The sequence below is a fragment of the Labrus bergylta genome, chromosome 10 (genome assembly GCF_963930695.1).
Source record: "Labrus bergylta chromosome 10, fLabBer1.1, whole genome shotgun sequence".
Taxonomy (NCBI): Eukaryota; Metazoa; Chordata; class Actinopteri; order Labriformes; family Labridae; genus Labrus; species Labrus bergylta.
Window position 1 is genome coordinate 12,288,744 of NC_089204.1, and position 14,741 is coordinate 12,303,484.

At 39.9% G+C, this 14,741-nt stretch overlaps 1 protein-coding gene across 3 annotated transcripts in view; it reads left to right on the forward strand.

The window, feature by feature from the left end:
* The first annotated feature begins 4,827 nt into the window (after window positions 1–4,827).
* atrnl1a (attractin-like 1a) overlaps window positions 4,828–14,741 on the forward strand; it is a 250,418-nt gene continuing 240,504 nt past the window's right edge. The window contains exon 1 of one of the 3 annotated variants that reach the window (XM_065959689.1): window positions 4,828–5,851. In XM_065959689.1, the coding sequence (XP_065815761.1) occupies window positions 5,613–5,851 (239 nt within the window). In that variant the 5' untranslated portion in view covers window positions 4,828–5,612. The remainder of the gene's footprint in view (window positions 5,852–14,741) is intronic. The other 2 variants (XM_029278333.2, XM_065959690.1) reach the window with 2 other exon arrangements.

Below are 14,741 nucleotides of genomic sequence, written 5' to 3' on the forward strand. Positions count from 1 at the left end.
ATACTGTTGTATGTATGTCAGACTTATACAGGTTGGATAACAGAATATTTAAGTTGTACTTAGCTCTTCAAATTTGCCTACAAATCACAGGACAACTGACCGAAGAGACTTTAAAACTGAGGCAAACAGTTTCTTAATTCTCCAACAAGCACTGAGATTTGCATTGTGAGAGGGACACACTGTTAATGGTAATGCACAATTTACTGACTTCTTACCAGAGCAAGAGACTCAATATTTTGTTCAAAAAGTACATTTTTCTATTGGTTGTCGTAGCAGTCTTTGAGCAGAAGGGGCCGCCAAAGATCACTAAAAAAAATCCTAATCCTTTCATAATCTGTTCCTGAGGCTCATTTAATTCTCTCTGCCATCCACTTTCTCTCTCTGTGTACTCACTCCACATGTGTGTGCTGCATGTGGGTGTGTGTGTTCTTTATTGCCTCGGTAAAACGGCATTGATGCCATATAATATTTAGCCTCAACACATGTTTTATGGCACATCTGCTCTATTAAACACAAGGCAGCTGGCAGCGAAACACATCAATATGGGCACGGATAGAAAGATGAGAATCAGGAAACCAATGACAACGCTCTGTATTCTGCATATCCTCATAATCCTCATTCATCCACATCCCTCTGGTGCAGTTGGTTATTTCGCCATTTAATTATAAACAAACTGTCAAAAATCAATATGAGCTTTTTTTTTTCACCCCTCTTTTCATTTTCCTCACAGTGGGTTCTTTGTGTAAGCCAATCAATATTCCTACTTTGGCCCTTGGGGGGAGGTTAAAACAATCTATAATAGAATTCAACTCCAGCAGCAGGAATAACAACAAGCTAAACCAATTTCCCACAGGCTAACTGGTTTAATACCCTGGTTTTCTGTCTCTCAGGGCTTTAAACTAGTATTTATGTAGAGAGGCGGGTGGCAGATTGTGTTCATTATGCCTTTTAGACAGGGAGTGTTGAGGAAGAACAAGTAGATGTATTGCTTATTTACATAGAACACATTTAGACAGAAACACCACCAAAGATGAATAAACCCAGTTCCAGATGACGTGAAAAAGACCTTCCAGCTGCATAATGTCTCATCACAGTGACACATGTGACATCAAACTCTTAAGAAACGATTAATGTTATGCCTCATAACCAACCCAAAAGTTCATAAATATTGATATGGAAACGATGCATATCTCCATATCCTCATGACCTTGTCATTCATCTCAACTTGCAAAGGCAAAGCAGATCCCAGATCAGTATTCCCATCACTAGACATTTGATAAATACTCCGCCTAATTTAGAGGCAAGGCAGATGGTCTTGTTGCTGGCAAAAGTGCTGCGAAATTAGGGCAAAGGAAGAAGAAGTGTATGTCAGCAGCAGCAGCAGCAGCAAGGTGTACTGGTGAGAGCAGGAGGGAGTACTGTATGTCCCAGGAGGAGTGTAGAAAGGAAGAGCCAGCCTGCACTAAACCAGCTGTTTCCCCCAGAAATGGCTGCCTGCCAGAGTACCTGCTGTAGTCAGATAAAAAAAAAATAATCTAAATAAGAATCAACCGGAGGTATTTGCTAAGCTAAATGTGATTCAAAACTCTTGGGTAAGGCAGTAAATGACTGAAATTGATCTGGATGGCTTCCGATAAAAAAAAGTGCTTGTAATGCAGATTGAGGTAGCGTTTGTGAAGTTATAATCAAATGGAATACGTCTTAATCATAATTGGCTGATAAAGGTGGATCTATTTGCAGTGAGAGACTCCCTGACGACTGAACACAAACAGTCTCAGAGGGCATTCTCGATATGTTCATTTATCTTTTTTACTCTTATCACCTTGTTTTTGCTTAACTGGGGGAGTTTATCTTGTTCATTATTTGAAAAGTATAATCTCTTAACCAATGTCTTAAATACATTTAGCAACTTTGTGGAAAGGGCGGGATATTTGGTGTTGGGCAGTTCTGGTTTCTGTTTGTAGTCTGATAGTATTGACCAATCACGTTTCAATAGTCTTTGTTTGTATGCAGGATAAAAGTCCATTTTGGAGAGCAAAAGATGTGGACTTATCGTCATGATCCCTGTTTAAAGGCTACTGTTGTAAGTGCAGATAAATATAAGGCTTTAGATCCTGTTTTTTAACTTCATCCTGCATCTCACGTAGCTAGTTTGACTGCAAGCAATGACACAGAAAATCAAGTCTTTGAATATCCCAAAATAAAAATAAAATGTAAAATGCAGTTGCACCCGGAGGCAAGATTTTTTTTTTTTTTACAGGTGTCTGAGCAGATTCCCCAATATTTTTCTAACATAAACTGGGAAGTTGCAGCTGCCTAAACTCAGCAAGACCTCAGCTTAAAGCTTCTGAGAACAAAGTTGAGGAAAGCATTATGTTGCATGCCTATTAACCCCTCTATTTCAGCCCTGCTCAGAACAGGCTGTTTCTGTGTCGATAGGTTTCAACGCAAGTGAGCTGTGTCTGACCACGCCCCTCTCTGGAAGGGTTTGGGTGGCTTGGGCTTCTTGCACCTTGCGCCCAATTGTTTACGGTGAGAAGGCAGACACAAACATCTAGCAGTGGGAGTGTCAGCCATATGGGGGGAGGGGTTACTGACCTTTGTGATGTCACAAAGGGAAAACCTCCGAACGGCCTGTGAGCACTCATCTTCGGAAAAGTAGAGAAGGCAAAAGACAGAGAGGATGGACAGGTCAGGGACATTATGATTGTTAGAATGCCCCCCCCCCCCCCCCCCCCCCGATGATTGATTGATTAAAATGAATACTGAAGCCTCTTCTTGACCTGTCATAACAAACAAGACCATCAGTAACAAGATTGATTACTGCTGCCACTGGGTAGATGTAAGATGAGAAGACAAACAACATGCTGTAGTCATAATGACTAGTATCATGCTATAAGATATCAGAACATGATTTACTTTTTCATAAAAAGATAAAAAGATCAGCTAAGAGTTGAGCTGTACTACTTTGACCCAATGTTGATACAAACCAAAAGATCCTCACATTCTTTTATAGTAAAAGCAAGATGTTTTTGTGGTTTGGTAGTCCTTTACTTCTGCCAATGACTCCTTTAAAAACATTTTTTTAAGTAACATAATAAATGAAACTTTCTCAAAAACCCTTGTCTGTATGGAACTGAAGATGCTGAGTTCACTTTTGTTTTTGTTGTAGCAGTTACACCATGAGACTCGTTCTCAAATTGCACTCCCTGACTGTTTTTTTTTTTTTTTTTTTTTTTTTTAAGTTAAAAGCGAATGTGATTACCCAAATGTGTGAAGTGCAGATCATTCATTTTCTAGGAGGAAATTTGGGGCACTAAGTTATAAGTTTTTTTTTTTAGTTGCTTAATGCTGCTAGAATAATGTGAACACTCATACAGTGGTACACCAGGTCTCTGCTTGGATGCTGAACTGTTGCAATCAAACTTCAGGTTCAAACCTTTCTTCCTTTTTGTCGTTGTGTAGCAGAGTCATATCTTGCCTGAAAAGAGCCTATCTACCGGGGGTTTGGGGATTATCGTCTTCTGGCTCAATGGATGTATTTGTGAGCCTTCGGGGAGCACAGATGCAAATTTTGGCTTTGTTTTCCAAAAGCGCAGACTATCTTTTTGTCTTTAAAGCCTTCGGAGTGAGATAAAGTTATAAATCAGGAGAGACAGCTTGGGGAATTAGGCCTCTGCTGTGTCAGTCTGTGTTTTTTAAGGTTCCCATCGTGTCTTCCTCTAAATCTACCCAGATTAATCCAGGAAATGAATAAATTTGTGTTTTACTTGGGTGCATATATTTACTCAACTCAAGTTATAACTGTCCATGTTGAATGATCACTGATTTATATTTGCAAAAGAATGAACAAACTGGACACAAAATGTCACTCAAAGTTAAACTGTTGTCAGCTGATCAATAGATAGATCCTTTTAGAGCCATATAGCATGCTCTAATGTAGTTACTCAGGATAATGATGAGTTATGCTGTTTTCATATTATCTCAGAGCAATTTATTTATCAGAAATGTACTTTTTATTGCAGTTTTTAATAGCTCTCAGTCCCAGTGGGCCATCTCTCTGTTAGTGCTTGTGTCGTGTGTGTGCACAAAGGGAGACTTTTTCTATTAACTGAGTACAAAATTGGATTTGAGACACAACTAATTGTACTTATTCAGCCTTGAAAGACTAACTGATGGAACTTCCCAGACAGTTGCAGGTAAAAGAGAGAAAACAGATTCAGTTTTGAAATCCCCATGCAAATTAAAACCAAATTTGCAAAAAACACCCCCCCCTTTTCTTTTTTAATTATTCTTTATAATTTCCTTGTGTTTCCAAACACAAATGAGTATCTATCCATAATATATTGTCAATCCCATAACTGCAGGAAAGTCTTTTTCATTGAAAAACATTTATTAAAAAAAAAAAAAAAAAAAAAAAAAGTATCTGCATTTTGGACTCGAGGTGTTAGAATAGAGTTTATTGATGGACATGTTAGAGTGGATGTTCAGCCTTTTGGAAATGCAGAAATGCCCTTAAATTATGCATTCTTTATAGTAGTCAGCAGGGGGCTTTTTTAAATCAATTGATTTAAAAAAAATATGTATCATTAAATTACCAAAATAAGAATATTACCTTTATATTACCTCGAGTCTTTTTCATCAAGCTACAGATGTATGTTTATTTGTATATGGTCGCAATTGAAGTGAAAGGATCTATAGCTATCTATCCATCCTCTTTTGGAACTGGCTGCATACTAAGCAAAGTCACTCAAAGATAGGCTAAATGCTCATTAGCAGGCTACTTCATTCTTCTGTAAAGATTGTGCACATCTGTTAAATCCCCCAAGTTCAAACTGCCAACAGTGACCCGTACTGAGAGCTTGCTGGTGCTGCTGCAGACGGATGCCACGGGCTGTCTTTGCACACTGTCCGTGCCTGCTGCATGCGTTTTTAAAGGGAACTGCCCCTTTAACCGTGTGACTGTACTGCTCATGCTCGGGGCATTGTGCTGGAGTTTCCCCGTCAGAGAACCAGCTGTGGACCGGAGAGCGACAGACACCAGGAGAGAGCAGACCGGGTAGCGCAGCAGCAGCAGCAGCAGCTCTGTCGCATCCTCCGATAACCAGCCGGGACAGAGGGCAAGTCTTTTGTCTGGGATCCCATCCAGGAGGAGCGCAGAACACGCCGATGATCTTAGCCCCGTGGATTTATTTCCTCCTCTGGATTACTGTCCGTGATGTTGTGGCAGGATCAGTCATGGTCGTGTGTTTACATCAGAGCCTTGACCACAGTGGAAGTTATCTGGATGACATGTGAGGCGTCGCAGAGCGCGTAAGAAGGGGTTTCTATGCTCAGACCGGGTGGGTTCGATTGGAATTACGTTCACAATCGTTTTAAGGTCTTAACCATTTCAACCAAAGTTTAATGTCTTTGTCCTGCCCCGTAGCTCTCTCTACATCGCTCGGATCTGACAATGCGTAATTACGGCTGTCCTGCACCTTTTCCACAGGCGTCACAGGTAGACAACTTCAGCTTACTAACAACTGTACTGATGGCAGCTGATAACCTCATAGCGTAGGGTGCCAGTCAGTGCTCTGCCTCTTGAAGAAGGCACAGAGAGGGGGATCATCATGGTCGGCACTGGAGGGATGTGCACATGGACGGAGTCGTTCAGAAGGGACTCCCGGGTCGTCTTGAGAACATACCTTGGAGTATTTGTGATACTCCATCTGGTGCTTCACGCAGAAGCCTCTGCGGTGTCCAAGTCCTGCGATAAAAACTGTTATTCAGGGAAGTGCATCAACGGGAGCTGCGTGTGTGACCACGGCTGGGTCGGGGATCAGTGCCAGCACTGTCAGGGAAGATTCAAGTAAGTAGTTAATCAATATAAAGTATGCCACGTGCATGCAGAGACTCAACTATCCTACATGGCAGGTTGTCATTTGCGTCACGTTTGTGTCAAGCAGTCCAAACCTGACATTAGATAGCGGCACAAGTGATCCCGCTAAACTGGTATGATTGACAGGTTGGTGACAGGATACATCTTCATCCTGTAATTAGCCGATGACATCAGTTATCCCACTACTGCTTTGGCTTCCCAAATATCACCTGTGTTAAATGACTCGTTTGACTGGGTTCAGTGGAGGAGTGTTTGGTTGAGCTATTGGACTCGTGTAACTTCGCTTCAGGTATTACCTACAGCTCTATTGTCAAAGTATGAGGGGTAATTAATGCCACAATAACCTTGATGCTCAGTAGTTACCTTTCCTGGCAGATTATTACCTAAAATCTGCATTTTTGTCTGTTTAAATTGAACGCTTGGATCTCCAGAAGGGGATACAACAAATGTACATGAGAGTATAGGTCATGCCAGTTTAAAAAAAAAAAAAGTTAAGTAACTACATAGGTTCAACTGCTTCAGGTCAAACATAAGTGCAGACCACTTTTCTAAATATGTCAACATGTAATTTTAATGCCCAGGCAGGAGACTGCTGCCGCTGCTCAGAATGAAAGCAGTGGAGTGACTGCCTTTAGAGAACGACTCACAGGCTTAAAAAGCCTGCCAGGGCTGCCATCTAACTGTTTAAAAATAAATCAGGATTCTTTCTGAGACAGCTTTATTTGGCTTTAAAGTTGGAATACTGAATGAGAGAGGTTTTGATCAAGCTGCTGACTTCTCAAGTTTTCACACAAGTACAGGGTGACTTTGTTAGCTCGTCTTCAAACTTTTGAATAGAAGAACTGAGATGTTCTCCATCTGACGGACTGTCACATGCCACAACTTCTCTAATCCTGCTAAAACACAAAAGCAGCAACTATCAAATATTTATGCAACTTCTGGAAAAAAATGTGTTTTTGTTTCGGTCATGGTAGTTGGTGGCTGCTTACATTGCTGCTATGGGAACACATTTCCAGCTGCAAACATCAATGGAATGGAAGTTGTACTAATATTTGTTTCATGGTTTTATCATTTGTGTTTTTGCTAATCCAGACTTATTTATAGTTATACATCTTCATGAGATGGTGCAAAAAAAAACCCTGAAAAGCTTTGACAGTAATTGGAAGTCTGATCATTAGCCAAACCATAGTCATAGCCTCGTCAAACCACTTCAAAAAATAGAATTTGTCTGGAAATCTAGTGTTCATTTTCTGTTTTCAAGGTGTGTTATAAACAGGAATAGATCAGAAAAACATCTGGAGGCTACAAACAAGCTGAATGCTGCTAGGCCATGTTACTTTTTTCATAATCAAATTCATCTTGCTTGTACTTGCATGTAATGCATAAAGTTTGACTTACATGATGAGACGGCGATATCTAGCTTCCAGTTTGCTAATTCAGAATGTTATTCATCAACATCAGCCATCTTCGTTCTTCATAAATACCTTTCAACGGCATTTAAACCCGCCCTAGTAGTTCTAGTAGTTGCGATTGGCAAGGAAGTCTTTATGAACATGAGTGGGAACAGACACATCTCCTGGGGCTATACACACAAGTGTGCGGATTTGTTCCCAGGCAGGCAACCAAGCCCTTGTTTATTAAATTTAAAAAGAAGGTCAAAGATGCAGAAAGTGGAATTTTAGTGATTTTCATCACTAAAATCACGACCATCTATCAAGGAAACAAAAATTGTGTCCTGGCAATGAATGTCTTTGTTGTGGTTTCAGTTCAAACAGGGTAAAGAAACCAAATCTAATCCCGTGTAATTCTTTTAAGCATCCTAACCAAAGAACGTCTTACAAGGGATACATTTGCTTAAAGAAATAAGATGTGAGACAGGAAAATTGTTCAATCCTGACTAAGTAAGTTGCTGGTGTGACAAAATTATTTGTACCTATTTGCAGCATCTGAAGAGGCATGAGCTTGTAATGTTGTCTTTAACAACTTTCTCTGTCTGTTACCGGCCAAACAGGTGTGGAGACACTGCTAGCAACAGGTCCAAGAAGATTAGAGAGAAAGAGAGAGGCCGTCCACTCGTTTATCTGTAACAGATGGCAGTTTTATAGTAATAAAAAAAAGAAAAATGCTGGAATGGTCAGCTAATATACTGCAGTGGGCCACTCTTGGTCTAGGTGTTTGGAAACACTGGCGGAGTATCATACAGCGCAAAAATATCAATCTGCTGCCGTCATACCTCTAGTCAGCTGTTAGAGACGTGAGGGCATCAAAAAAGAGAAGTAGAAGGCAGACAGCATCCTGTGCAGTTTCAAAATTATCTCACCGAAAAGAATCATCCTCTGTGTGTACTGATTTCAAACTGTCTTGCAAGTACTGTTGCATCCTGATTCAGTAGAATACATAATATTGGGTTGGTCCATTTACCCTTTCTCTCAGGTTGGCGTAGAGTGCTTAAAAACATCAGTTAGTATGCCTGACCTTGGCAAAGGCTTCTTTTAGTGTTTTGGCATCAGGTTGTATACTGTGCTTCCTATGTTTTTCTTCTCTGATGGTTCCAGATGTTTACTAGATGATGCGTTGCAGTTTATCGCTATTGCCAGACCGATTGTCCTAATGATAAAGAAAGTTTAAAAAATGCTTGCTGTTAAGAATACCTTAAAGGCAGAGTGGGTCATTTTCGAAAAACTAGCTTGATTTTGAAAGTAGAGTTCTCTCAGGGCTCCGTCCACACCTATGGTCCACACCCACCCCCTCCCCTCTGTGCTCCCTAAAAAGCCACGCCCCTCACTTACATGCACGAGCGCCATTGGTCCAGAAGCAGACCTCAGTTTATCGCTTGCATTGTGTAGCAACTACGTATTCCCATGTCAAATTGGTTATAAGTTTTACATGCTTAAAACTGATGATGGATTTTATTTGTTCCTTTTTCAGAGCACATGAATTATTCATTTCTGTCAAGACCTAAAGACAATTTCAACCCAAATCTTACAAAGTATACCTGGAGAAAATGACCAACCCTGCCTTTGCATATTAACTATGGAGATGCCTAACAGGTTTATAGCCAGGGTTGTTTGATTTTATTCCCCCTACCTCCTTCCCAACTAATCACCCCTCATATCCTCAACAGTAAATAACAATACGTTGTCACAATCACCTGCAGCCTGGCCGGCACAATTAAGCACAGAGTGATGGCAGCACCTCAGTTTGATATTTTCTCCCTGGAGGATTGTATTGATTCTCAGTCAGTGTGGTTGTTGTAAGAGAGGTGAAGGGGACAGGCGTGAGGCTGCACAAAAGACAGAAAATGATGGGGACAAGTTTTTCTTCTTGTGGCTGCTCAGTGTCAAGACCACTAATACTGAAGTTCTCAAACATGCACACACACTGTGAGGTGTTACACAGCTCTGTCGAAAAAGTAAAATAGCTGTGGAGTCTGACAGAACGACTAAAGACACTGTAAAGGTTTCTAGGCATGCAGCAGCTAATTTTCTAAGACATATGTCTATACTCATAATAGTGCATAACAATACTTACAAGAACAAGTAGAGAAAGTAAGTTGGGAGAAACTGAAAAGCTATCCAAGTGATCAAAAACTAGTTAAAATTGATTCATTTTCTTCTTCTTTTTTTTTGTATGTATCCAGAAAAGCTCAAGTTAGTTCAGTTAAATGTTTTCATTTGTGTCATATTTCTTTGAAAAGACATTTGCTCTCTGGAAATAAGAGTTTACATGGATTATCTCTTGTTCTGAACTGTTATCTTGTTAAAACCAAAAATATTTTTTTAATGTTGCCTCAATTAAAAATATTTTTATATTCGAAGAAAAACAGCTCCGTTTCATTTGGCGTTGAAATGCAGGAACTGCTCCCATTTCGCTTCTCAAGCGGCTTGTCCAACTGCAAACAATGGGGACCATTGGAAAAGGAAGTCTTTGCAGGAAGTTCTTAATTTCTAATGGCTGCTACACTGGAAGCTCTGAAAGGTTTTAGGTTTGTAGTTAAATGGCAGCCTCAAGTGGCCCTACCAATTATGACGGGGTGAAAATGGGAAAAAGATTGATATAGTGTGAAGAGTAATAAAACTGCTGTCTGGGGAAACGAGTGTGTCAAACAAAAGATGAACTTCACCCTGGAGAGTCACTTGTCTTACCAAACGTTTGTGATGAATCACTTATGTTGCATTACTCATGCATGGTTACCCAAACCATGACTTTATCCAGAGACTTAACAAGTAGCTTTGGTCTAGAATTGAACCAACCTTTTACATTTTCTCTATGCCAATTTGATTTTATAATCTGGAGAACTGTTGTTATTAACCCTTACATGACCAACATTGCAACTGTCTGAATGCTAGGGTTTGTGTAGGAACAGTTTTATGCAGACATGGGAATCTTCCCCTTCTATTCCTCCTATCCCATATCTGATAAATGAGGCATCATTAAAAGTTAATCCTGGCCTCCAAAGTACCCGTTTAAAGCAGCTCTGAAGAGCTTTTATTTTTTGTTAATTTGGGGATTCCTCTAGACCAAATGGTTCACCTTCTTCTTATTGCTGATCCCAACTCATACATGTTGAAAAGAAAAGGCCCTGTGTTGAGAAAAAAATCAACACAGGCTTTGCTGCTTGACAATGATCCCTGCAAGAGAATGTGACCCAATCATATAATGACAGGCATGAAGACGAGCTATTGTAGCTACAGCCGATTGTCTCAGTGAGTCGGGTTTGTGTAGTTCATAAAGATGTAAGCGATGTAGTTTTTTAGTTGATGTGCACATTGTTAACTGAATGAATCTCCAAGTCAACAATAGATATGGTCCAAACATTGCTGTCCAACTAGTTGTATTTACTAAAGGCTGCACTGTACTTGTGGCTTCATCAGAGATAGTGTATTAGTGAGTGCAGGGCTGAAGAGCAGTGGGCCAGAGAATGAACCTGTGCTTCAATATCGCTGCTGTACCCTGAAAATACTCCAAACTAAAGCCCCAGTGGTCACTAGATTGCACTTGGGAGACACACACACACACACACACACACACACACACACACACACACACACACACACACACACACACACACACACACGCACACACACACACATATACACACAGACAGATCCAATAAAGGAGAAATAGGGAGTAGACTCTGTATATTGATTTAAGGTTTCGGTGCTCTGTGTAGTTTTACGAGTCTGCAGTCTCACCCTGAGTTTTCCAATGGTGTTCTCTCAGATTTTTCTCTGTTCTTGTCCAGTCTCGAACCGACAAGGGCTTGTTCTCACATACAAAACACATTAGCAAGTAATACTGACGCACACAAAACAAATACCAAATTGAATCTGGATTGGAAGATTTTAGAGATTATGTGATAAGACTAGCCATAAACACTTTCTCTTGTATTCTTTTTATGAACATACTCATCCCCATCTTAACTGAGATGGTATTTATTCATGTGGCAGCATTAATCGTATTCTCTGCATTGTGGACTCCATGTTTTCTCCTATTTGAGTCTCAGTATGCTTATACTATACATGTCCTCACCATAAACTTATATTTGTTGGTGTTTTTCCTGTTTGCCATCCTTACCATTAAGGTAGAGAAGCAAATAGTTGTGATGCTGATTGATTATCTGTAAGTCAATGCTAAGCTAATGCTTATTGTTATGAAATCACCAGTATATCTGTTTATTTGAGCTTAACTCAGTGCATTTCCAGAGTTTTCCAAGCCGACATTTCCTCATGTTTCAAGTCAGTTCACTTTTATTTTTTACCTTAACCATTTATAGTCATGAGGACTTTAGAGATCTTGAGTTGTCAGAGAAACAAAGACAGATAACAATGAGTGGAATCTTGCAGAAGAACATTAGAGAAACAGCTATGTTTAAAACAATAACAGCGTAATCATTGTTTTTTTTATATTATCACCAGGTCCATTGTTTTGGGGAGGAAAGGACCTCTAGATGGTCTGCTCCCGGGAAAAATGAATGATATTTTTTGAAACATGTTGAATTTGAAGCTTGTCATACAGTTGTTCCTTAAATTCCCTTTGTACAGTCTAGTACAGAAAACGAGTGGCTCTTACAGCCTGATAATTTGAATTGTCAACTTTTAGGGGACAAGCTTTAAAGACACCAAGTACTTTTGTAGCAGCCCTCTTTGACTGAGTAAAAAGGGAAAGCAAAGAGAAAACCACTGAAGAGTTTTGGTAAGACTTGTGAAAGTGTTGTTGGATTATCTGCAATGTCACCTTTCTTTTGATTTCTGACCTAATATCAAGCGAGGAAGTTTCAGGTTAGAATGTGTTCTGGCTTCACACACGTCTAAAAAGCTTTTTAAGTTGGCAGAATCAAGAGGAACAAATCAGAAAGGTCTGCACGGTACTTTACCGCTCTGGGGATGTAGACAGCTGCATGAAGCGACACTTTGAGGTAGAAGCTTTTCATCAGTCTAAATAGGTTACCTGTTTATCCTCGATTAACCTTGCGGCACAGGGGAGGCTCCAAAAACGCTCGTAGACGGACGTGACCGAGGAGCCGTGCAGTTTTCACCATCAAACTGTCTAATGCTGCACATCAAAGTGAATCTACTTGCCTCAGGTTTTTTACTTGTATAAACCACTGCATTAATCTCACTTTGTCTCCTGCATGCTAAGTGCAGGCAGCCAGAAACACCGGAGGCCTTGTTGAAATGATCTCAAACATTTGGAGCCATTATCTTTGAACAGAGATGCAGCAGGAGGTTCTGAAAAGGGATGATGATGTGGATAATTGATAGAGGGAAGAAAGGATACAATAAAAAATGTTGATCTTGTAATGCCCTCGGAAGCCACAGTGGAAGTGTTTGCCTCTCAGACAACTGGAGCCGAGTTAGCTGTAATAATCACACAGGAGCCTGATAAATGGACCGAGACGACTCCGAGTTCAAACGGCTCTCTTCGGGATCGAATTTAAAAATGTTCCATCTTCAAATGAGTCAGAAAAGTTACCTTAAAGAAAACAATACCCCACCTTTACAAAGAGAGATATAAAAAAAACATAGAGTACTATATTTGTCTCTGAAATGGGATTATAGTTTTTGGATTAAACCCCTCCACTACATGTCTGATTTAATCTGTCTACTAATGCTGTGAGCGCAGTTTAGATGTTATGGTGGCACAGAAATCCTATTACACGACAGTGGAGCCCATTATGGCTCCCCTTCAGTTCTGTATGTGTGTGTGTGTGTGTGTGTGTGGCATCATTGTCAATGTCATGAGGCATTTCCCCGTACAATTTGAACCAGCGACTATCAGGTAAATTCAGATTGGACTGTAGTGACGCTGCAGAAAGTCAATCTTGTTCAGGGTCATGGTTTGATAGGATTTTATTCAATCAGAATCTCATAATGATATCTGAGTACAGTAGGTTCCACCTTACAATGTTTTTTAGTTTAGGTTTAAGCAGTTTTCAGTGAATTTCTTTCTTTGAAACCTCTATAAATACAGGTTTTAAATAAATTATCCTATGGCTTCTCTACATAGTCAAAGCCTATACCTTAATGTAATGCTGGCCTGATACCAAAAGGCTCTTAGCTGTCAAGCTACTTTTCCAATATTAGATTACAATCATGAGAGTTTCCCTGCAGTTGACTTGTTTAATCTTAAGAGTTTGGTGGGTAGACATAAAACTCATTTGAGCTGTCTTAAGTCAGTCTTTTTCTAGTCTTGATGTACAGATAAAGTAAAACATGTTTAATATAATTTAAAATGTAGACCTTTGGCATGGAAAAAGTGAAGTTTATTGAGGTGAACATTGTCATCAACCAATGGTGATGCTCACTCCAGTACCAGTCAGGAAGCAGCAAACTAAGTAGATAGTAAACATGGATTCACATTCCCCCCGGACGTGCTCAAGTTCCCACGTTGGCAAGATGTTCGTCCCACTTTGTTTTGTTTTGTCTCTGTGTGAAAACAAAACAAATACTACAATGATAATTGTAGTATCTATATTGGGTAAGAGGGGGTATCTCAGCAAGCTTGGTACCAACATTTTCACCAACTTTTGGATTCCAGGAAGTGAGTCTTGTTGTCAGAGCATCCTCACTGCATGCAATGACTGAATTGCTCACTGTTAGGGCACAGTGTTAGCCTAGAGGTCAGCTCTAGTCAACTGCAGAACCCACCGACATGTTTGCTTCACATGGCCAGACAGTCACTAATGCAACTTAATCTGGAACCATTCCATTTGAATGGATGGATGTGCCTACAAACTTCATAATATTGATTACTATACAGAGTTATTTGGGGTATCCTGATCCTGGAAGTAAACATTTTATCATTGTTTTCTAATTGAAAATGTATCACAACCAGCAGTTGGAGCACATCTGCAGCTTGGCTTCCAAACCTCTAGGTCAAACATCAGCACATTATTAGAAAAAAATGGTTCTTTCAACAACAAGGAAACCCCCCCAAAAATGATGGTTGTTACCAAATATAAAGCTAGAAGCTTGCAATTTATCAGACCAGTTGTTGTTCTTAGCCTGACATTGGCAGACCAGTTCACAAATGCAAATGTGTTTGTTTTCCACAGACTCTTATCAATGGAAAATGCCTTTTGAAGCAATTTTACAGACGTGCAACCAATTGGAATGGAAAATATCTTTCTTATCCCTAAAGCCATAAGGGGAAGTTGTTTGCTATTTTTTTCCAGAAATTTCCACACATTGTATCGTTGGATGAATATTAACATGATAGACATCGTGGTTGTTAATGAATAAATAGATAAATAGTCATAATTGGACTGATTTATATCTGATCTACTGAAAACCTGTCTGAGCAGACAGGGGACCAGACAATATGCCAGAGAAAATAAACCTGAGCTCACAGATTCTTT